This window comes from Podarcis liolepis (assembly GCF_965112155.1).
Source record: "Podarcis liolepis genome assembly, chromosome: 9".
Taxonomy (NCBI): domain Eukaryota; kingdom Metazoa; phylum Chordata; class Lepidosauria; order Squamata; family Lacertidae; genus Podarcis; species Podarcis liolepis.
Genome location: NC_139564.1, coordinates 12,160,279 through 12,185,169, shown reverse-complemented (window position 1 = coordinate 12,185,169; position 24,891 = coordinate 12,160,279). Strand labels below are relative to the sequence as shown.

General features: G+C 44.8%; 1 protein-coding gene and 1 long non-coding RNA gene across 2 annotated transcripts in view; both read right to left on the bottom strand.

The window, feature by feature from the left end:
- Positions 1–24,891, bottom strand: part of LOC310686055 — a 448,979-nt gene that overhangs the window by 281,791 nt on the left and 142,297 nt on the right. The window lies entirely within an intron of this gene.
- LOC310685966 (uncharacterized protein) overlaps positions 18,689–24,891 on the bottom strand; it is a 30,790-nt gene continuing 24,587 nt past the window's right edge. The window contains exons 4-6 of the mRNA XM_083459124.1: positions 23,136–23,234; positions 22,427–22,522; positions 18,689–20,290 (exon numbers count right to left, since the gene is read on the bottom strand). Of these exons, the coding sequence (XP_083315250.1) occupies positions 20,239–20,290; positions 22,427–22,522; positions 23,136–23,234 (247 nt within the window). The 3' untranslated portion in view covers positions 18,689–20,238. The remainder of the gene's footprint in view (positions 20,291–22,426; positions 22,523–23,135; positions 23,235–24,891) is intronic.

Sequence of the window (24,891 nt, the reverse complement as noted above, 5' to 3'; positions counted from 1 at the left end):
TGGCTTAACACAATTAGTATTTAATATGCATTTAATATATTGAGAATTGGTATGCTCGACATGTAATGTGAAATCCTCATTGTCAGTGGTAATATTAAAGTCCTTTATTCCAGTTTAAACAATTTCAAGCAGTTCATGAACTGGTTATGAAACATTTTTTAAAAGGTTCTTTTTGGAGGGGGTGAGAGAGCAGTAAAAAAATTGTATATATATAAAATTCTAGACTTTCTCATATAAAATATCAAGGTAAAGGGTAAAGGGACCCCTGACCATTAGGTCCAGTCGTGGCCGACTCTGGGGTTGTGGCACTCATCTCGCTTTATTGGCCGAGGGAACCGGCGTACAGCTTCAGGGTCATGTGGCCAGCATGACTAAGCCGCTTCTGGCGAACCAGAGCAGTGCAAGGAAACACAGTTTACCTTCCTGCCAGAGCAGTACCTATTTATCTACTTGCACTTTGACGTGCTTTTGAACTGCTAGGTTGGCAGGAGCAGGGACCGAGCAACGGGAGCTCACCCCGTTGCGGGGATTCAAACTGCCGACCTTCTGATCGGCAAGTCCTAGCCTCTGTGGTTTAACCCACAGTGGTATACAACAAAATGCACAAGTGAAATAATACACAAATTGTCATAAAAACAATACAAAATAATCATAATAATGACTGACTCATCTTTCAAATGGTTAAACAACTAAACATACCTGTCAGCTTGATACCTGAAAATTAGGAGTAAGGATAACTGCCAAATTTCCACTGGAAGCGTATTCCACATTCTGGGACCAGCAATGCTACATTCCTGGCTTGTGGCTGAAGCCAGTTGAGCTTCTGGAACTAGCATTGGGTTATCAAGCTGCTTCACTTGTGCAGACGCTGTTGGTGAATCTTTGATATCCAAAACCTGTTTTCCTTTGAACGGGGATTGAAAGGAAGCCAAATTCTGGAGTATGGGGTTCTTTTAAAGGAAGGAAGGTGAGTGAATGACAGAGTGACCTGTATTTTTCTTAGTTATCCAGATAACAGAATGATCGTCGGAAGTGATTTCCGCTTAATAGAAAAATGTGAATACACCTCATCACAGCTTGATCCCTCTAAATGCTGATAGAGAAAACATTTTCCAATCTATATCCGATACATGAATGCATGCAAGCTCTGTGTACATGACCAGGAACTCTTGATCAGGCCCCTGATCAAGCAGAGAAACCAACATGCATACATTGACTGTGTCTAGGTTGGGATGTGGAGCATATGCTGTGATCTTGCATATGTTCAGAAAACAGAGAAATTTGCCCTTGATGTAAGCCTTGATTTTTCAACATGCATGAGCTCACACACTATTCTGTGGTATGGCTGGGAAACTAGTGCCCTTTCAGATGTTGTCGAGTAACAACTCCCATCATTCCTGCCCATTGCCATGCTAACTTCGGTTGACATCTGGAGGACTATTGGTTCTCCACCCCTGTTCTATGGGATGGCAAGCACGCTCCTCAGCACACCAGGATGGAAACTGCACACCAATGTGTACAGGGTAGCTGGAATCCTGTGCCCATAGGCCCCAGTCATCATGACAGATGGCTGGGCATGATGACAGCTGTAGTTCAACAATGTCTGCAGGGCACCATGTTGGGTACCCCTGTTGAATGCAGCCATACGCTGTGAATTCCCATCCATTTCAAATCGGAATGTCATGGCTTCCCCTAAAGAATGCCATAAATGTCTTCTTAAAAGCTCTCATTTTCTTAAAGCTACAGTTATCAGATGTCCCAAGTTGGGAGCAATGAGAGTTTAATAGGGTTTAGACTGACTTCAATTAGTGTAGCTGTTCGTCATCATTAGGAATGCAAAGGGTCTTTGGTTCTCTCAGTTTTTCATTTTTCCAATCTTAAATTGAGTTCACATTGCAGCAATTTTAGATGTGTGTCTGTCTTTCTGTCTGTCTATCTATCTATCTATCTATCTATCTATCTATCTATCTATCTATCTATCTATCATCTATCTATCTATCTATCTATCATCTATCTCTGTCTATCTATCTATCTATCTATCTATCTATCTATCTATCTATCTATCTATCTATCATCTATCATCTATCATCTATCTCTATCTCTATCTCTATCTCTATCTCTATCTCTATCTCTATCTCTATCTCTATCTCTATCTCTATCTCTATCTCTATCTCTATCTCTATCTCTATCTATCATCTAACTATATATCCTCATGAAAATTCACCAGCATTTTACTGTGAATTACTCCTAAATACATTTTTTGGATGCAGTTTTAATTAAAGTACACTTCTTTTTCTGCAACCATTTGCCCCCAATATAATGCAGACTTCCCCTTAATAGATGCGTTTTTGCAAACATTGACTGATTGGAGAACTGCATTGCAAAGTTCAGATGAGAGTCTCCCATTGTTTCAGAAACGGTGCATTCGATAGATCTGGCTATAAATGCAAGCTGAGTCTCAACTTCTCCCCTATTCTTAGTCACTGTGACCTTCCCTTTCACTCCGTGTGCCTACTCCTTTCAAGGCTATGGTAATCTCCGCAAAGAGTTCAACGCGTTGGGAATGAAAGCAGCAAAGGGGAGCACCGTTAGAATCCCTACAAAATGTCCTGCAGGCTACGATTAGAATCAGCTGGAGGACATCAGACAGATCGAGGACCATAGTTGTGAAAATGTTACCCAAGGGCTAAAATAATAGTTTCTGAGATTGTGGGCAAATAGCCAGGAGCCAGAGGCTGATACCAGTATATACTGTTTTCACCTGAGGCAGCTTTCACTATTTCTGCCACAAGGAACTATCATGCGTTTTGTGGGGGATGCAGACATTTTTTTACACTGGTTTTCTTTTCTCCACCCCAATCCCCGAGACTGTAACATACAATTGTAGAGTTGGAAAGGACCCCAGGATCATCTCTAGTCCATCCCTCTGCAATGCAAGAATCTCAACTCGACCATTGCACTGTAGTCTGAGTTATTTATTTATTTATTTAGTTTCACCTGCTTTTATACAGCTGGCTTTCTTTATCTTTATATGATAGCTTTGTGTTTGTTTGTTTGTTTGTTTGTTTGTTTCATACTTGATTCTTTAGGCAAAAAGGCTCTCACGAAAGCTTACATGCGAGCAGTTGGAATAAGGCAACCCCTGCCTGCAGGCTTGCAATCTGAAAGACACAATGCAAAAGGAAAAAGGGGTAGGGAGGGAAGAGGGGTGAAGCAGACCCAGGAACCATTTCTTAAGGTAAAATGGTGGTTCTGACGATGACCAGCTAGAATGGAAATAGTTGGGGGGCAGATGGAACTGGCCTGTCCGTGAAGCTTATGGAAGGAGCTAATGGAAGGAGCCCTACTGCTCATCTCTCCCACGGAGGCAGCCTACTGGAATGACAGGTGACAGTTGAAGGAGAGCAGGCCTGATGGAGTTGGCTTTTCAGGGGAGCTGATGGAGATGCTTGATCTCTAAGATGTAGGTCACCTTTTTGTCCTTTATAAGGATTGTGCACTGGTGGTGAAAATAAACTTGCTTTATTTTCACAGGAGAATCTTCAAAACCTCAAATCATTTATTGTTAACTCAGTAAATTGCAATACTTTATTGTATATCATATGTGTTTAAAAGGATGCGGGTGGCGCTGTGGTCTAAACCACTGAGCTTCTTGGACTTGCTGATCAAAAGGTCAGCGGTTCAAATCCCCGTGACATGGTGAGCTCCTGTTGCTCTGTCCCAGCTCCTGCCAACCTAGCAGTTCAAAAGCACACCAGTGCAAGTAGATAAATAGATACCGCTGTGGCAGGAAGGTAAATGGCATTTCTGTGTGCTCTGGTTTCCGTCACGATGTCCCGTTGCGCCAGAAGTGGTTTAGTCCTGCTGGCCACATGACCCGGAAAGCTGTCTATGGACAACGCCGGCTCCCTTGGCCTGAAAGCAAGATAAGCAACCCCATAGTTGCCTTTGACTGGACTTAACCTTCCAGGGGTCCTTTACCTTTTATAGGTTTAAAGCACTTCAATACAACTTTGATAGTTGTGGCTTCCACAATGAACATTGGGAAGCAGTGGCTTGCAGTGAAAATTTTCTTAGGGCCAGAGCCACTAGCATCACACCTCTCTCCCTAAGCCAGGCAGAAGCTTCCTGGGCTTTGTGAAGGAGGCTTCAGGCTATAATACTTTAATACTCTAATTTACTGGGAACATTTAGGGGACTAGCCTTTTCCACTGACCACACACCACTGCTGAGAACCATAGTTTACCCATCACAGAGCTACTACTTCTAGCACCGTACACAAACTACAGTTCCCATGATTCTCTGTGAGTGTGGCCTAAGTCTAGAATTTTACCAGAGAGTAAGCCCTTTTGAATACAGTGGAAATTACATAGGAATGTGATGTAAAGTTTTTAAGTCCATTTGGGTTTCCTTCCAGAAGGAAATGGGTGGTAATGAAGAAGGAACAGTTTTGCTGCATTTATTCTTAATGAGAAGCAATGTTCCCGGTCCATTTCTGTCACTGTCCTGGCTTGCCCAGAAAGAAGACGGATGGTGTTTTAGTTAACCTTTCTTTTTCTGCCCCCTCATTAGATGGAGTAGCTGTCATATTGATTTGGGTTGGTAGAAAGCAGAACTGGTAAAAAAAAACAAAAAACGAAATTACCTATATGTGCTGCTTTTTAAAATGTCACAACTAATTAATACTGAAGTCTATAAACTATCCCAACAAATATGATAATGACTTGCATACCACTGAGCTATTTGCATAAAAAAGAACCCTAAAATGCTTCACCAAGCTCTGCTGGTCCAATGTTGCTCAGCTTAAATGCTGTGTAAAATCCAATTTAACGGTCCCGGGGCCAAGCGAACGGGCCTGATCCCAAGATTGCGGGTTCAACCCCCCTATGGGAGAGTTGCATATTCCTGCATTTCAGGGGGCTGGACTAGATGTTCAGGGTCCCTTCCAACTCTACAATTCTATGATTTAATTATTACCTGCCCCCACAGTATACACTGCCCGTCTCCACTAAGGGAGAGCACGAAAGCAAAAGGGGAGAATCAGGATGCAAATTTCAGTTTGACTACACTGGTCACAAGGCAGCTACCCTCAACTGCACCAACTTTGGGTTTAGTTCAACAGGAACTTCTGCCTTTGGACTGAGACATTAAAATCATTATCTTTCCTCACAACTCAGGGGGAACCATAGGCATAGCTGTCAATTTCCCCTTTTTCTTGCGAGGAATCCTATTCGGAATAAGGGAATTTCCCTTTTAAAAAAGGGAAACGTTGACAGCTATGACTAGGTATATCCTTACAATGTCAAAAAAAAGAGGGATGAGGGAGAGGAGTGTGCCATTTTTGAGGGAAAGGATAGAGCATCTGTGTTGCATGCAGAAAATTCCATTTTCAATCCCAGGTATTTCTGGGTCGTGATGGAAGTGACCCCTGCCTAAAACCTCAGAGAGCCTCTGCCAAGTCAGTGTAGGCACTACTGAGCTTGATGGATAAGTGGAAAACCTGTTGCAGGACACCGTGGGATAACGTGCCTCATTGCTATGAAAACATCCTTTGCCAATTTCCCCTCTTCAGTCGCTTCAGTCCTTCTGCCCCAGGTGTAATGAAATCTTGATTAATGTGTCCTGTCCTTGTCCTTTGGGCCTATTAGAGTCAGAAAAGGACAGAGCCTTTAAAGGAATCCCTCTGAGGCATTCCCTAATGAAGGGGAAAGCGACGGAAAATTCTGCAGAATGGACAATTCTGACATACGCTTTTAAGCAGCCCATCTTTCAATGGCATTGAGAGGCATTTAGCTTCCTATTATTTGAGGTTGTCACCGACGGTGCTGCTCCGATGATGTTAAGGCTGCCATTAGCAGAACATGGAGGGATGCAATTTTCAGCAATTCCCTTCTTCTCTGCAGCCCCCAACCCCTGTTCAAGAGAATTCATGTATTGGGAGGTTGGAGTGTGTGGGCGGTGGTAGGGAACTGTAAAAAAATGGGTCGCCTCTCCATTTTGCTGGTGAAAGCCTTACTTAGTGGCACCATGGGGTCTCCTCTTTAAGGCTGGATCTGCTAAGCCACACCCACCCACCTGACCCACACCTGACATACTGCATGATGTCAAGTGTGGGACAAGAAAAAGGCACTTTGCAGGTCCTGCTAGAATTTGCAAAGCCTGGGTTCGCAGTGCTCCACAATCAGCTGATCATCAGGTCTCATGGAGCCCCTGTTAGAATTCCTGCTCCATGGTTGCAGTCATGGGAATGTTGACTTTCACATGACGGTATATGTTTTGACTCCACAGAGTGGGAAGTGACAGAAACAGGATGTTTGTGTTACTATGTTCCATGAAGTGGGACTATTGTCCTTTGTTCTTTTTGTCTATGCTGTCTGATGCTAGAGAGAGAGAGAGCCATGTTGCAGTGCTCCGTGTGTGTTTATGTAAATAAAGTAGATTAGCCAAAATGCTGAGGTCTGTCATGCAAGTTGTGAAGACTCTGCGGATCCCTAAGTGTGCCGATGTCTGTTGGCATTGGTCGCTGTGATGTTTGGGCTGAAGAAAGCTCCTGAAGCTCCCGAAAGAATGGCCAGGAGGGAGAGAACATGCCAGTTGGGCATGTGTCTCTGCCAGGGTCCTACTCGAGTGTAGGCTGAACTCCGGACAGCCCCTGCGTAGCGCTGTTGGCTCTTGCAAACCCTCTGTTCCTCTTGCTCCTTTCATTTGTTCCTCTCCCTCTTTTGCTGTGTTATTAACAGGTATGTAATTATTGAGCCCAAACTATAACAGCATCTGGCGCAGAGCAGCCCATCTGCACTTCATATCCAACGTTGCTAACTCGACTGCTGACTCTCTTGTGATTTCCTGAAACCTGAAACAAGAAAGGCTGTCACATGACTTCCATTGCATACCTTTGGACAGCAGTAGGGCTGTGACAAGGCATCCCTTTGTTCCTTCCCCAATGAGAGAACTGATGGGGGTGGTTGTGGTTGGAAGGACTCTGAGCAGCTGAACGTGGCACAGCTGCGCCAGCTCTGGGGCACCTATCCCAAAGGAGCTACGCCAAAGGTGAGCCCTACTTCAGTGCTGCCACAAAGATATGGACCAGGAAAAACATAGGAAAGGTACAGAAAGGGAGATGAATAATAGAGCAAGAGAGCAACATAAGACTTTGACTGGACTCTGATCCAATTCAGGGAGGTTTATTGACAATGAATTCAGGAAAGGCCATTCCCCAATGACCCTGTTACCTTATTATCTGACCCACACATAGAAGGATGCACACCCAGGGGTGGCCAATCCCATTCCTCCACCTGAGGTGAAACAGTAAGATGTTGACCTGTCATGCATGTGTTGCCTGACCACCTTGGCACTCGCTCCAAAGCCTCGCTTACCAGGGTTGTGTGGTTGTAGCTTCCATGTTCTGGTGAGATCACACCAAAGCTCTGAGAGATTTTGCGAGAGATCACACGAGGCCCCCGTAGACCTCTGCAGAACTTAGTGGGGCTCTCGCCCAATTTCGCAGAGTCTCGTGAGATTTTGTGGTGCTCTTGTGAGATCTCACTGGAACCCAGAATTCACATCTCATTTCTCTGGTGGTAGTGGTTGTGGTGGTGGTGGGGACATGTCTCTGGCAGCACCTCTTGGATGCCACCCCCTGAGGCAGCTGCCTCAGTTTGCCTCATGGATGGGCCTGTTACGATATTCCATTCCACCTTAAGAGGAACAGACGTGTGGATTGTTGTATGTCACATGTCTGTTTACATTCCAGCACAGCACAGCTTGTTGGGAACTTCTGTTGTGTGTATAGCTTTTGCTTATGCTGTTTGCTTGAACACGAAGGCGAGCAGACATGTTTTTCCTTTGTCCTGATGCTGAATAAAATGCTTGCAAATACGCTTTACACAGCCTCTCTCTGCCCTTCTGTTCCCAACCCTACATTAACACCGCTGTACATATAAAAGGCCTCAGCTAGGAATGGAGAACCCATAGCCCTCCAGATGTTGTTGGACTCCAACTCCCATAAGCTCCAGCCAGCATGGCCAATTGTCAGCGATGATGGGAATTGTAGTCTACCAGCATCTGGAAGGCCACAGATTCATGGAAGCTGACGAATATTCCCTCACTTTTGTTGACATGCTTGGTCCCACCAAAGGGGACAGGTCTATTTGGTGCATATTTAGAGCAAAAAAGATCCCTAGTCACTAGGGATCAGGGAACCTTCATTATTAGTATTACTATTAGAATTTATGTCTTGCCTTTCTAGTGAAGATTCAAGGCAGCTTACAACATTTAAAAACAACATAAAATACAAAGTAATATAAACCATAAGTGAAACATGCCAGAACATATTTAAATATATTAATTAAAATAATTAAAATACACCAGAACAGCATAACCTATGGCAAAGGGTTATGCGGGCCGTAGTCCAGCAAATATCTAGAAATCCACAGGTTCTCCATCCCTGCCCTAAAGTGATTTAATTTAGCATGCTTATTTTACTTGTAGTTAGTATACAAAACTAAAAGCTTTGAAACTGTCAAGCTTGTCTTCTATTTATTAATATTAGGCAGGAGCCTGAACTATCTTGTTTTTGGCTCCTGCTAAAAACTTTTTGTTAAGGCAAGCCTACCCAGACATGTAATTCTATTATGTCTATTCGTTTTTAAACTGCTGGTTTTGCTTACATTTTGATAAATTGTGTGTCTGTTTATTTTAAGAGTTTTGCCATTGGTGTCCATGAACTGTTACTAATGAACTTACGAAACAAAACATTTCCGGTGGAAAAATAAAGCACTTAAGTGTTCATTTCAGGGTGAAGCGACCTCATTTGCATTTCTCAAACCGGCACACAAACCAAAACTCAGCTCTCCTTCAAAATCTACATTTCTCCAGATTTTGAGACACAGTTCTCCACCCCACACCCACAAAAAGGGGTATTAAAAAGTATGTAAGTGCAGAGAAAAATGCTTCTGCTAGTGAAAATAATGTACAAAATCACATTAGGGGAAATTTGTTTGCAAAATGTATGTCTATTAGGCAAAAATGTGTATGGAAGCATGCACATGAGATGGAAAGCACCCCCAAAATGTGTAAGAATTCATGCAGATCCCCCTTCCTTTTTAGTGTTTTTTACAAATCACAAACTGATGTGGAAATTGAGATAACTGAGCTAGACAAATTCATGGAGAATAACGCTTTCAGTGACTAGTAGTCATAATGGCTGCTGCCCCCAGGGTCATTTCCAAAGTTAGCTCTACTCAGACCCACTGAAACTATTACTGCTATTATTATTTATTAATTTATATGGCGCTCACGTGCCCAAATGGCTTTTAAGCAGCTTAAAAGCTAGAGTTTGGATTTGATATCCCGCCTTTCACTCCCCTTCAGGAGTCTCAAAGCGGCTAACATTCTCCTTTCCCTTCCTCCCCCACAACAAACACTCTGTGAGGTGAGTGGGGCTGAGAGACTTCACAGAAGCATGACTGGCCCAAGGTCACCCAGCAGCTGCATGTGGAGGAGCGGAGACGCGAACCCGGTTTCCCAGATTACGTGACTACCGCTCTTAACCACTACACCACACTGGCTCTCTACTAAGTCAATATATAATTAAAACACACAGTATCAGTGCTGGTGGGGCATTAGAACATCCTTTATTAAAATAGGCAACAAAGCAAAAAAGCATAACAAAAAAACAAAAAAAGCATAACAAATACAAGAGTTGTTGTTGTTGTTAAAACAATAAAACCAGAATTTCAGTTCAGGGGAATGCTTCCCTCAATGGGTGTGTCTTCAATATCTGTCAGAATGCGGACGCTGATGGAGCCTCTTACATTTTGTCAGGGAGAGCATCCAAGAAGAACAGAGAAAAAGTTCTTCTATTGTGGCACCACAAGCCGATAATCATCAGTCTTTGGAAAAACTAACTGGGTTCCATCATAGCTCATCACAGTGCCCTTTCCAGGCAATGAAGAGAAGGATTGTGGTTCTTCTCTTGCTTGTGGCCACTGGAAGAAACAGGAGGCCAATTTGAGACAGTAGAATTTCCCTCCTCATCTTACGTTCTTTCAGGATGCCATTTGTACAATATAAACATCAATATATATGAGCATATAGACAGGAAGTCTCTGAAGGCCTTCTCCCTCCTGCTGTGTAATTTTCTTGACTTGGAAGCTTGGAGCCGTCTCATCACAAAAACTTTTTTGTTGCAAACTGTCAAGGCATCTGTCTTTGATTATTGCTACAGGTTGGCACTTCCAAAGAGCGAGGCGAGGCTGCCAACTCTATTAGAAACCTAGTTTTTGTAATTTACAGCCCCCAGCCGCCGCCCCCCACTCCTGCACAACCGAGGGGGGTTTGAAAACACAGCAGTTTTCCTGGTAATTTCTGGGAAGAGGCCACGGTGGCAGCGCCAATTATTAAAACCGCTCGCTCACATTAAAGCTATAAAGATTAAAAAACTATTGCACACTTGTCATTAAATATGGATGGGGATCATGTAATATGTATTATATCGAGAAAGGAAAAGCCAGCCACAGAAGCTTTCCGCAGGAGCCTGTGGAAGAGCCGCAAAACCGGCAGGTCCCAAATTGTCAAAGCCGAAGAACAACTTTGTCATGCAAAATAAACACAGATGTTTCGACAGATGACTTGAACATCCAGGCAGTGGGGCAAGCCTAAGACAGTGTTTGGGTGGCGGGTGGAGGGGGGGAAAAGAGAACAACAACGATGACACACAACCCCCACGAAAAGGCTGCTCTCTTTCTCTTTCTCCCTCTCCTCTCCAACAGCCATGCCTCACTTTCAGCCGTGAATCGTTTCCAGGGCATTTTATGCTGTTGTTTTTAATTTCGTTTGCTGCCAATTGTTGATGGTGGTTGGGTGTTTTTTTTTTTTGGTCAATCCTTGGTATTGAAATGCATTCAAATAGCTCCCATTGTCATTGGGCTTGGCATGCACGAAGCCCCTTTAGCACATCGCTGGCGCAGTCTGCTCTGTAGGTTTTGGAAGGCTGAGCACCTTAGGCCTAGCTTTGCTTTCAGAATGTAATTGTTCTGTATTCTCTTCCGCACTTAACTCTCCGGGGAGGGGGAGGTTGGGGGAGGAAGAGGAATAAATTCACTTTGAGAGCTGATTCCAGACTTAGCTGTATCTAGTTTGAATTCAGGGGGCCTACTCTATCTCCCATCAAGCCCAGCCAGGATCCTAGTGGTAAGGGATGATGGCAGCATTTGGAGGTTCCTGCTCCTTGGGAGAAAACCAATGGCAAACCTAGACAGCATCTTAAAAAGCAGAGACATCACCTTGCCAACAAAGGTCCATATAGTTAAAGCTATGGTTTCCCCAGTAGTGATGTATGGAAGTGAGAGCTGGACAATAAAGAAGGCTGTTCGCCAAAGAATTGATGCTTTTGAATTATGGTGCTGGAGGAGACTCTGGAGACTGCAAGAATATCAAACCTCTCCATTCTGAAGGAAATCAGCCCTGAGTGCTCACTGGAAGGACAGATCGTGAAGCTGAGACTCCAATACTCTGGCCACCTCATAAGAAGAGAAGACTCCCTGGAAAAGACCCTGATGTTGGGAAAGATGGAGGGCACAAGGAGAAGGGGACGACAGAGGATGAGATGGTTGGACGGTGTCCTCGAAGCTACCAGCATGAGTTTGACCAAACTGCGGGAGGCAGTGGAAGACAGGAGTGCCTGGCGTGCTCTGGTCCATGGGGTCACAAAGAGTCGGACACAACTAAACGACTTAACAACAACAACAACACTGCTTTTAGGTTCCTCACTGCTGCTCATAGAAAATGTCAACCTACCCCATACCCTCTGACATCCTGCTGATCAAAATCAGGAAGCTTGTTTTTGGGTCCAGAGCTCTTGTAGGAGCCAGCTGATTTGTGCAAGAGTGTGAGACCATAAAATGAGAGCCTTTTGGTCCAGTGCCAGACCAATAAAAAGGGACATTCCAGGATCCGATCAGAAGCTGGGATGGCTTCTATAACTGGGATGTTCCACTCAAATTGGGATGGTTGAAGAGTATACTAGTAGTGTAAAAGAGCTGCAGGGGCTAACACAAGTCTCACTGATTCCAATGGGCATGCATTGAGTGCAACTAGGTCTGGACCCAACCCTGTGCTTGCATCTCATAGGAACACAGAAAGCTGCCTTATGTGTAATGGTTCATGTGTAATGGTTCTTGACTCCTCTGTTTTCCTTTAGCCACATGCTGAATGTTTGTGCCAGTGCCCTCATGCACTGTCCCCTCATTCCACAGCTGTTGAAGGCACCATGCCTTTCAATACTAGTTGCAGACCCTCCAAGCATTTTGGTTTTCCAGGGACTGTCCCAGATTTACAGAAGCTGTATTTGATCCCGGAATGCCCCGCTTTTCCTTAGGACGTCACTATTTTCATCGGAGAAATGTTGAAGGGTATGGCGTTACGCGACCTCCAAGCCAAGGAGATAAGTAACTATACAACCTTTAGAAGACATCTGAAGGAAGCCCTGTATAGGGTGTTGAAGGAGGCAGTGGTGCGTCCGCTCTTAGAGAAAGCATCATCAGATCCTTTAGATCTATCCAATTACTGCCTGGTTTCGAACCTTTTGTACCCTGGCATGCTCTGGTCCATGGGGTCATGAAGAGTCAGACACGACTAAACAACTAAACAACAACAACAAAGGTAATTGAGAGAGCGGTTGCTGAACAGCTTGGTAGGTATCTGGATGAAACATTGGCTTTGGATCCATTTCAGTCCAGCTCTGGAACTGTCCTGGTGGCACGCTCTTCACAAGAGACCAGGGCCCTGTGGGATTTGACATCTTTCCTCAGGGCCTGCAAGACAGAGCTGTTCCGCCAGGCCTTTGGTCCAGGCCCAGTCTGACCCCCTTTTCCCCATGAAACCCTCGTAACCCTTGACTCTTTCCATTGGCTCATATGGGACCAGCACTGGCAAATATTTAATATTCCCACCATCATGGCTGTGATTCTTGGGTTGGCCACTTAATTTTATTTTGATTTTACTGTGATTTTGAGCTGTGTTTTAATCAATTGTTTGTTTTAATGTATTATATATTTGGTGTTAGCCGCCCTGAGCCCAGCATTGGCCAGGGAGGGCGGGGTATAAATAACAATAACAATAACAATAACAATAATTACTATTATTATTTTAATGTTTTATTATGTTTTTATATATGTTGGAAGCTGCCCAGAGTGGCTGGGGCAACCCAGTCAGATGGGGGGAGGCGGGGTTTGTATAAATATGATGATGATTGAATAGGATGTCCCTATTTTCATCAGAGAAATGTTGGAGGGTATGTAGTTGCTGGAAACTCAGGAGAAGAGAGTGCTTTTGTGTTTGGATTTTGCTTGCAGGTGTTCCACAGGCATCCGGTTGGCCACTGTGGGAACAGAACGCTTGACCAGGTGAGGCATTAGCCTGATCCTGCGCCATATACATTGTGTATAAATCTGTGTCTCTTAAAGGCAAAACACACCATGTTCCAGAGGTTCAGAATTAATGGCACTGAAGCATGTTAAGTTCAAGGCCTTAAATGTGACTTCGAGCACAAATGCCAAGCAAAGGCTTAGCAGCAAGCTGGGAATTTATGCTCTCCTGCAAATAATTTGCAAATAGGCAAACTGGTTCCCTCCCCATCTCCTCACAATTTGCATTAAATGTCACACATGCAGCTGCATGAAATTGGAGGGCTGTGAGTTAAATCAATTTGCCACCGCTAGAATTTTTATTTCTCCACTTTTAAACGATGAGCCTAAAAGCCAACAAGGATTCTGTTCACTGCAGGCTAAGAGGTAGCTGTGCAATAACGATTAAACCGGAGAAATAATAATTATACTAAGGGCTTTTAGCATGGAAACAAAACTACATTCTTCTCTATTAATGTCCAGGATTTCCCTAAGCAAGTAAGTGAAGAAGGAAATGTAGGAATTCAACAGCGCAGTCCCCTCTTCCGCTGGGCAGGATGCAACTGAGCTTGAATCAAGTACAAAGGGCCTTTTAATCCAGGAAATTTCAAAGGGTGTCTGCGCTTTGGTTCTCGTGTGAATTAGGTAGACTCACCTATAAATGCAAATGGATTTGAATTCTGTCCCCCATCCAGCTCACTCCAGGGGCGGGTCCCACTGCTGCTCTCCCCATCCCAAACTAATTGTTGTGTCTTAAACTCATTGCAAACTGCCCAGGAATTGAAAAATCAGTGGCAATGTAGAAGAAGAAGAGTTTGGATTTGATATCCCGCCTTTCACTCCCTTTAAGGAGTCTCAAAGCAGCTCACAATCTCCTTTCCCTTCCTCCCCCACAACACACACTCTGTGAGGTGAGTGGGGCTGAGAGACTTCACAGAAGTGTGACTAGCCCAAGGTCACCCAGCAGCTGCATGTGGAGGAGCGGAGACGCGAACCCGGTTCCCCAGATTACGAGACTACCGCTCTTAACCACTACACCACACTGGCTCTGTATAGATGTTTTAGGTAATCAAATAAAAACCTAGGATCTTTTGCATGAAAGTATTTGCTCTGCCATTGAGCAATGATCCCTTGGGCAATTAATACCTTAAAGACCACTCTCCCTTTGTGTCCCTTTACGATCTCTGAGATTCACAGAGAGCCTCTTATCCTCAGTAATGCCCTATCCACCGAGAGGCAGCCCAAAGGGACACAATAAAATGCATTCTTAGTTCCTGCCCTTCAGGGGTGAAACACTTTCCCGGCGCTGACTTGCCAAAGTCTTAGTTTGCACATTTATTTAAAATATTTCTGTGCTGCCTCTGGTTCGTTTTAAAGTCCTAGGTTGGTTTTGAACAATATGACAAAAGGATGATTATGGTGGTGATAAAATAATATTTCATTTATGAACCACTTCCCATCAGGTATCCTGGCATGAGTAACAATGTAATGGAAACATATATAGAACAGGTACATATATAAAAAGAGTTAAATCAGTTGCATATATCACAATGAAGAATCATCCCTACAGTCTAAAGCAACAACAGCACATACATATACTGTAATCAGTTCAAATCTGATATAGGTGCCAGTTGCGATACAGATCTGTATCAGTTAAAACCAAACAACAACAACAACAACAACAAATTGGCAGAAGCAATTGTTGAAACAAACTACAGGGGTACCTCTGGTTAAGAACTTAATTCGTTCCGGAGGTCCGTTCTTAACCTGAAACTGTTATTAACCTGAGGTACCACTTTAGCTAATGGGGCCTCCCGCTGCCACCATGCTGCCGCCGCACAATTTCTGTTCTCATCCTGAAGCAAAGTTCTTAACCCGAGGTACTATTTCTGGGTTAGTGGAGTCTGTAACCTGAAGAATCTGTTACCCGAGGTACCACTGTACACCATTTGGCAGAGCGGGATCCCACAAGGTGGTAAAAAGTAAAACATCATAACAATGAAAAGGCTTTTGTCTGTCACTCTCATCAGTGGTGGCTGGTGCCCAGGCAAGCCAACTCTATGTGTCTTTGCCCCCTCCTCCCAATATCTGTTGGGAAGGGGCGTCAAGCCTCCTCAGTGTAGAGGGGCCAGAGGAGGCCAGACATGGTGTGGCTTCAGCACTCGTCTCCTCCTGAGCACAAGAGAGGAGGAGCCATTGGCCACTGAAGCCGAGTTGCACTGGGCTCCAAGCTTGGCTTCCTCCTGACGATGTGACACCGTGCATGTGTTGTGTGTTGTGCACGTGATGTCACACAAATGCGACGTGCATTGCAGCATGACATCTTTCCTGTGTGCCGCACCGCCAGGCCCCCTCAATCTTGGGTGCAAGTCAGTGCTTCTGCTGGTGCCCATTGGGCGGATGTTAGACACAAGTCACAATATATGAAGCTCATTGCAGTCATGCAAGGCACACTTGCTAAAAAAAATTAGCTCTTCTACATAGTTATTGAAGTTGCAGGTGCCCATCTCTCAGTCTCTGCACTTCCAGCATTTCCCCATCTGAGGACAAGCACAATTACTGGGCAATGATCTAGTGGGTGAGGAAGTCATTCCTCTTCATTCAATAGCAAGTCCTACCTGTTTTGGCACACCTCAAAATTTGGGATTAAGGTGGGAAGGCATAGGAAAAAGCAAATGTAGCAGAAAGGCCTTCAGCTGGTGTGCAACTGTTCTTCATTGTGGTTCACTCTGTAATAGGATGGTTGTGCTACACTGAGGATAGCCAATCCACATGTGGGTTTTTCGCAAGTACCACAAATATGAATGGGAGACAAGCTCAGTGTCTTTCAGGGATGTTAGAGGCCAAGGCAATGTGTCAATCTTGCCTTCAGTCTCAATAGGCTGCAGAAGATTGGATGAGATGACCTCTGGCATCCCTTCCATTTTTCTGGCTAAGTGAATAAATTATTCCATAAGAGAGATGGAAAGACAGAACTAATGAAGTCATATGCTGTGTTAATGCTCACTTAATTGATACATTTATCAACTTCATCTATTGATTCATTTGTCACTTGAAAACTTATTCTTTCTCAAACCCAGAAAGGAAGGACGCACATGTTCAACTCAGAGAGCACAGAATCAAGCTTTTAAATGAAGCCTTGTTGTGGACTGGCTGATTGTATCATTTATTGCCTCTGCAACCATCCAGAACAAGGAAATTAAAAAAAGCCAAACAGCAGTAGTAGTCAATGTGATGCTCTCTAGATTTTAAAGACTACAGCTCCCATCAGTACTAGCCAACCAACAATCAGGAATGTTGGGAGTTGTAGTCCTTAACTCTAGGAGAGCACCACATTGGCTTCCTCTGCTAGAAAGTGTCAGCCATTATTCATGGGCCTGAGAATTCTGATCCTGGAAAGTTGGGAATACTCTATCTCTATTTTATCACTACCACACAAAGAAGGGATGCAGGTGGCGCTGTGGGTTAAACAACAGAGCCTAGGATTTGCTGATCAGAAGGTCGGCGGTTCGAATCCCCGCTACGGGGTGAGCTCCTGTTGCTTGGTCCCTGCTCCTGCCAACCTAGCAGTTTGAAAGCACATCAAAGTGCAAGTAGATAAATAGGTACCACTCCAGCGGGAAGGTAAACGGCATTTCCATGTGCTGCTCTGGTTTGCCAAAATTGGCTTAGTCATGCTGGCCACATGACCTGGAAGCTGTACACTGGCTCCCTCGGCCAATAAAGCGAGATGAGTGCTGCAACCCCAGAGTCAGTCACGACTGGACCTAATGGTCAGGGGTCCCTTTACCTTTACTACCCCACAAAGGCAAAGTGGATCAACACCAAGCCCCCTAAGGATAACTTTTCAAGGGAAGCGAGGGCTGTAGGGAGTGGGACAATCTAATGAAAGCAGGGATTGTCCCTCCCCTGTTTTGCTTGAGTCACTGCTTTTAATATTGTCCATGGTAAACCAAGACCTGCTCCTCCCCCCCCCCCAGGATATGAAATATGTCCTGGATAATCGTAGATTCTAGGCTAGATCAAAATACTAGCTCATTTGCCACATAGGAGCTGGACGTCCAATGCTGGCGTCAAAGGAGAAAGCCATCTCCAAGATCATACATCAGAACTTGGCAATAGGCTGTCAGTTGGCAACCAGAGAAGAGCAATATTACATCTCCTTGCAACAGCTAGCTATGGAAACTTAAGAGCTTGAAAGTCCTCTGGGACATTGCAATTGTGATGGATAGTGTGCCCTTGGTCATAAATTGCTGTGATATGTACCAGAGCTAAGAGCTTCTTCTTACTTGTAGTTGATTAGCAATTGCAATGTCTCTGTATGAGGATATTGGTAAAACAATACCATATGAAAATTACCAACAAGTGATAGGCAACAGACAGCTTGAGAACTGAATCTCATCCCTGGTGACAGACACACTTTGACTATAATCTCCTCTTTTCAGAGACAGGCAAAAGTCTATTTAAACCCCTCTGGCAAAAAGATAGGGACATCCTTTCATATGTGGTGGTCATGTCTTCATGCTTGTAGATTTTAGACTGCTGTCTGGCTTCAGTTTCAAGAGATTACCCACTGTTAGGACTTCACAATCTAATGAGTCTAGTGGTCTGAACAGGGACTTCTAGAAGAATGTATGATGGTGGCTAAATACTGGAAGGATGCAAAAGGGTGAGTGAAACCTTGATAGCAGAAGCACATGTGGATAACACAGAGACTAAGACTTTCTAGGGGACAAATAAAGACTGACAATTTTGTTGTATGTTGCCATGAATTTATTAGATGTATCATACCAAGGAGAACATTTAAGTTTTGCCATCATATAAGGATTGTTTGGCTGTGCCACCTGTATGGCATTGATATATGTAAAGGTAAAAGTAAAGGGACCCCTGACCATTAGGTACAGTTGTGGCCAACTCTGGGGTTGCGACGCTCATCTCGCTTTATTGGCCAAGGGAGCCGGTGTACAGCTTCCGGGTGATGTGGCCAGCATGACTAAGCCGCTTCTGGCGAACCAGAGCAGCGCACGGAAACGGCGTTTACCTTCCCGCCAGAGCAGTACCTATTTATCTACTTGCACTTTGAGGTGCTTTCAAACTGCTAGGTTGGCAGGAGCAGGGACTGAGCAATGGGAGCTCACCCCGTAGCGGGGATTCGAACCACCAACCTTCTGATCAGCAATTCCTAGGCACCGTGGTTTAACCCACAGTGCCACCCGCGTCCCTATTGATATATGTACCAAGAGAATATCATCGTCATCGTTATCATCATCATCACCATCATTATCATCATCAAATCTGCACACACTATTGGCTTACAATCATAGTTGGATGGGACCACAATAGTCTTCTAGTCCAACCTCAACTTCTCAGCCCCAGGTCTTCTGTGCTACAGAGTATTTGAAGGCTTTGTTTTTTCCCCATTGTAACCAACCCCCAGAGGTGGGGAACTGCGCTCTCTCTCTCTCTCTCTCTCTCTCTCTCACCATATTCCCTTGGCCGTGGGTGGACCTGGAGCAAAACTGGGCAGAACCTGAGTCAGGTGGACATAGGAATGTGTGGCTCTTTTTCTGCACTGTCTGGGCAAACTGATGTCTCTCCCAACTCTCTCAAGCACACACAGTGCAGAAGAAGATACTCTTCCCAAAAAAGTGATCCAGAAAGCAAGAATGTGTGTACAGCATTTTGAGGTCCACATTAAATTGCATTGCCCACTCTGGATTTCCATGAAACCACCAGGTGAAGTCATCAGAGGTGGGTGGGCGGGACTGGAGTGACATGACATCATTGTGCTGATAGCGCTCTATCTCTCTTTCCATATCTGAGGCAGGTGGGGCAAGGCAGGTGTCTGGAGGTGATAATGGACTGGATGAGGGCCAAACACGAGATGAACAGGGGAATGGAACATGAAATAAAATGCAAAAGGCAAAGCAGACAGGGAGCATCTTCAAATCTTCAATGCTAGCCCCATTGGAAGAGACTGATTTAGACCTCCATTCCCCCCAGATTGCATGCCTGGTATGAGCAAACCCCTTGCAGCTCTGTTGAGAAATCTGGAAGCCACAGTGTTAATCTCTATACGCTTCTCCGACAGGGGAATATATACTGTTAAATCTTGGGAGTTATTTAAAATGCCAGGGAGTATAATAGCAGTCCTCTGAAATAACCATTTCATCTGCCTACATTACTCTAAAATTAATGAATAATGAAGCGATGCCCTTCACATTCTCTTCCCTTTCCATTCCAAGATATATTGATCAGATGACATTTATTTAAGTTTGGGATAATGTATTAATTTCAAGATAATTATTCAATATACTTTTGTCACTGTTGATATGCTTCAATGTCATCCAGGGGCCGGGGGATGAATAAACTGTTATCTGACATTGCTGGACAGGGTGCTAGAAATAAATGCAATTTTTCTCCTTGGGGGAAAAAAAATCAATGTCCCCCCTCTCTCTTTTTGGAGTGGGGGGAGAGGAGAGGGAAGAGAGGAGGAAGCAGGGCATTATGGTGGATGACGGAGGATCCCAAGAAGACCTTTATTATTGTTGTTTTTGTAAAGCAAGGTTGGTTCTGTGGAACAGAGCCCTCTTTGGCTGTCACCGAGGTCAGACTGATGCTCAGCAAAGCTGACAGAGCCCATCCTTAGTGGATGCCATTGCAATATTAACACTCATTTAGAGCAGATGTGGCTAAAAGCATGAAACATTGAACAAACAGCTGCCACAGATCCAGTGCCATTGCTTGAGCACTTATGTTCTATTAATGCACTGGGTTCCTGTGGCCATCAGGGCTGCTTCCTTCCTCCCTGGTTCTCCATGCAGCAGATGGGTCAAGCTGTGGCAACTCCAAGATGAGATGTATCCCCCTTCCAATGGGCGTCCCTGGATTGCAAAGCGAAAATTGGAAAGAAACAGAAGAGGGGAGTGGATGCATGGGGAAAACACACCCCATCAAGCTTCTTTTGGAGGACTGGCAATGACATTGCTCTCACACACAGCAGTATTCTTGTGCCAGGCTGTGTATGTTTAAAGCCAGCTTGTTCCCAGCCCCGTTCTCAGATTTGTAACAACTCACATGGTCACACAAACACAGAGCACAACTTACTTAGGTTTTTACAGGTCCACACTGAAGAAAACAAAAAAAAAAATCTCTCCATTTATATATCTCTTTATGAGGGTTTGGAGACATAAGGTGCAGCCTTATACTGAATCAGGCCATTGGTCCATTTAGCTCTGTACAGTCTGCACTGACTGGCAGAGGCTGTGATGTTAACATATATGAGAGAGTGCTGGAGGGGAAATAGTTAAATCGGTTGCACAGTCAGGACCCGCAGGGGTGGAGTCAGTGGGACTATAAAAGGAGTTTGGGGTGGAGTTGGTTGGGGGTAGTTGGTTGGTTGGAGTGTGTTGGCTGGTTGGGAAAGGCAGTTGGTAATAGAGAGTCAGTTAGGTCAGTGGGTTCTTGAGTGTGGGGAGGTAGAAGAGATAGAGGAAAATAAGACTAAGAAAGTAAAGAGCAACAACGTTTAGTAAAGGTAAAGGGACGCCTGACCATTAGGTCCAGTCACGGCCAACTCTGGGGTTGCGGCGCTCATCTCGCTTTATTGGCCGAGGGAGCCGGCATACAGCTTCCGGGTCATGTGGCCAGCATGACTAAGCCGCTTCTGGTGAACCAGAGCAGCGCACGGAAATGCCGTTTACCTTCCCGCCAGAGTGCTACCTATTTATCTACTTGCACTTTGATGTGCTAGGTTGGCAGGAGCAGGGAGCGAGCAATGGGAGCTCACTCCGTCGCGGGGATTCGAACTGCCAACCTTCTGATCAGCAAGTCCTAGGCTCTGTGGTTTAACCCACAGCGCCACCCTGTCTGCTGTAAAAGTTTGTTTGGGTCTGAAATAAAAGACACTCTTATTTATTAACTGAGAACTTGACTGAGACTGAAGTGATTTTACCGGGGAGGACCTGGCTGGTGGCAGCGGATTAGTGGTGTACGGGTCAACGGTCCGTGAGACGACTGGGGGCTCCGTACAAACGCCACAGAAGCTATTCTGGGTTTCCAGCAGGGGACATTCCCAGCCGTCCCCGGAGATACCTGGGATTGAACCTGGGTCTGTCGTACACAAAGCAACCAAAGTACAGCCCTACCCTGGAGACCTGAGTCGTGCAAGGGAATGGCAGCATGATATGGTTTAACAGCACAAAGCCAGTGTGATTTACATTACATCTTCCGCTTCCCGGAGCTGAACTGAAATCCTTTCCTCGTTATATTCAATCAGGTTGGTGATCCCGGTGGCAGGCATGTATCAACAGCATTTACACACCATTCAATAACTGGTCTCAGGGTGACTTACAAAAAAATAAAACATGAAAACATTATACTAATCATACAACAACAACAACAACAACAACAACAACAACAACAACAACAACAACAACAACTTATTTATACCCCACCCATCTGGCTGGGTTTCCCCAGCCACTCTGGGCGGCTCCCAACAGAATATTAAAAACACGATAAAACAGCAAACGTTAAAAACTTCCCTAAACTGGGTTGCCTTCAGATATCTTCTAAAAGTCAGATAGTTGTTTATTTCCTTGACATCTGATGGGAGGGTGTTCCACAGGGTGGGTGCCACTACCGAGAAGGCCCTCTGCCTGTTTCCCTGTAACCTCACTTCTCGCAGTGAGGGAACTGCCAGGAGGCCCTTGGAGCTGGACCTCATTGTCTGAGCTGAACGATGGGGGGTGGAAATATGTAATCATTAGATAATCATAATAATCAATTATAAATGTTGTTATAATCACAGACCAATAACAACAGTAAACAAATTCCAGCATAAAAAAGCAGCAATGGAGAATAAAGCACTGAACTATGGATCTAAAATTCAGTGCTTTCAAAATGTAAAAGCCTGGCAAAATAAAAATGGGTGGAGCTGCCAGGTGATCCTCTCTGGGGGTGGAGCACCACCAAATTGGGATGACACCCCCTAAAAAGCCCTTTCTTTAATATCCACCCACCTCATCTCATTTGGTTGGGCACCTGCAGAAGGGCCTCTGAGGAAAAATTCATGTTCTGGGTAGATATCTGTGGGAGGAAGTGATCCTTCAGGTAACCTGTTCACAGATAGGTGATGACCAGCACTTTGTCTTGGGCCCAGACTGAAAGGCAGATGCCTTGTACCATTGCCTGCTATCAGAATGGTGACTGATTCCTTCAGCGCTGGTCCTAGACATTTCGCTGCCTGAGGCAAAGGACAAGATGGCGTCCCATGTGCTTCCATGTTCAGAAGGTGACTGGACTGAGACCCAACTCAAACTTCAATATCGGCAGCAGGATACCCCAATGAGGGGCACTGGCTAGTTTAGGGGGTGCAGGACACTCCCACTTTTGTCCCTCAACAGAGGAGAACATCCAAAGAGATGCTGTTGCTGCTGCCACCTGAGGCTGTTGCTTCCCTCTGCCCAACAGTCAGACAGGTCCTGACTTGCTTTCTAAGAAACATAGTGAACTTCTGGTCTGTGGGTGACATGCGAACAATGAGAACTTGCCAGGAATTATGGAGATGGAATAAATTCTGAGATACACCTGCATAACCTAACTAAACTGTATCTTCCTTTGCAGAAGAGCACCCTTGCACACAAATGGTTTAGAAATAGTATAGAATAAAACACTTGTGAATTCTGCACGCCACGCCTCTTTCCGGAGAATGACCTATATACTGCTCACCTTAGGTCATTTGAACGCAGTCCAAGAAGAAAATGTTGCGAGTGAAGTCTCTCGTTTGCTCTCACCTCTTTTCCCAAAGAAGCCAGGGTTCTGCCCTTTCTAAAATAAAGGAGAAAATCCGTGTGACAAGCACGCTCAGTCTGATTACATCTGACAGATTTAAAGTGCACCCCTTTTACTCCCCAAGAGGCTTTGATCCTCTCACTTAACAGGACTTGTAGCTGCGGGAAATTACCTTGTCATACGCAACACAGTGTGGTGGGCTGGTATTGACAGTGCAAAGTGTCAGCAACTGATGCACAGAGCAACAGGGCTAAATAATTCATCGAGAAAGCACAGGCTTCTGCAGCATCACACCCGCCCTGAGAATCTCCATTCTGCACCGGGTGTTCCACGAGATGACAAAGGGATCGAATGTTCCCAGCCCGCCGTATAACCCAAAGGCCGCTGGCGCTTATTAAAATGATTACCAGCATTGTGTGAGGACAGACCAAAGGCCGCCATCGATTTCATCAGAGTGCAGCCTGAAAGTGTGGAGGAATCCAGCTGGCCGTGGTACCCATGGGCTTAACACCCTTGAGGATTCCTGCCCTTCCATTTGAGCAGAGGCTGCATCTGAAAGAGGTGGGGGGAAAGGAAAGGTCGATCAGTCCTCTGAGTTTGCTCCACCTGAAGCACACGGGAGGCAGGAGGTGGCAAAAATAAACAAAGCATCCGTTCTCCCGCACAAAGTGCTTTTCGGTCCATCGGTGGGAGGCCAAGAGGCTTCCATCAAAGCCATTTTGGAACAGATATTGGAGGGCAGGGGAAGGTGGCGCTTTCAGGAGACTAATAGGGGAATAAAGGCATAAAGGAAAGAAAGGTTATAGAGTGATAGAATTAAATAAGGTTATTTATGTATGTCACAACGGCAGCCCGTGTTTCGTTAGCCCAAAAATGGAAAATGAGCAAGGTCCCAACCAAAGAAGAATGGCAACTTAAACTGAAGGAATATGCGCAGCTTGTGGATCTAACTTATAGAATAAGAGAACAAGAAGAACATTCATTTAAAGAAGATTGGAAAACGTTGATTGAATATGTGGGGGGAAATTGTGTACACTTGAAAATGTTGGCAGCGTTAAGATAAATTCAACAGTGTAAATAGGTTTTGATGGAAGTAATAATGGAATACTGAATGGTTTAGTTTATGTAAAATATGTAGGGATTTATGCTATGCAAAATGAACCATGGAAAGAGAAAAGGGGAAGTCATTGATATTTTAAGGTTGTTGAAATGAATATTCCAAATTGTAAATCAGAAAATTTAATATAAATTATATAATAATAATAATAGAGTGCTAGAATTAAGTTGGAATTGGGCTGGGGAATGTTTTGTGGCCAAATGGAGGTCAGTGTGTGGGCAAGGTCTCCCAATGCCTCGGTCCCAAGGCAAGAGGGTTATGCTCACTCCATACCCTCCAGCATTCCTCAGATGAAAATAGGAACATTTGTCACTCCCCCCCAACTGACCCTCCTCGACCCACTCCTCATTTTTGCCCCCTTCCCTGCAGAGCATTTCCTTTCAGAAGGAAGGCAAGTGCCGCCACCATTTCACCAACTGGACGCAGCAAACATGCCCTCCATCATCCTGAAAAAACCCCGCCATCCCAACTTTGTTTTGTTTTATTCTTTGGTAGAGTTGTCCGTGACTGGACCTAATGTTCAGGGGTACCTTTACCTTAAGGGACGTGGGTGGCGCTGTGGGTTAAACCACAGAG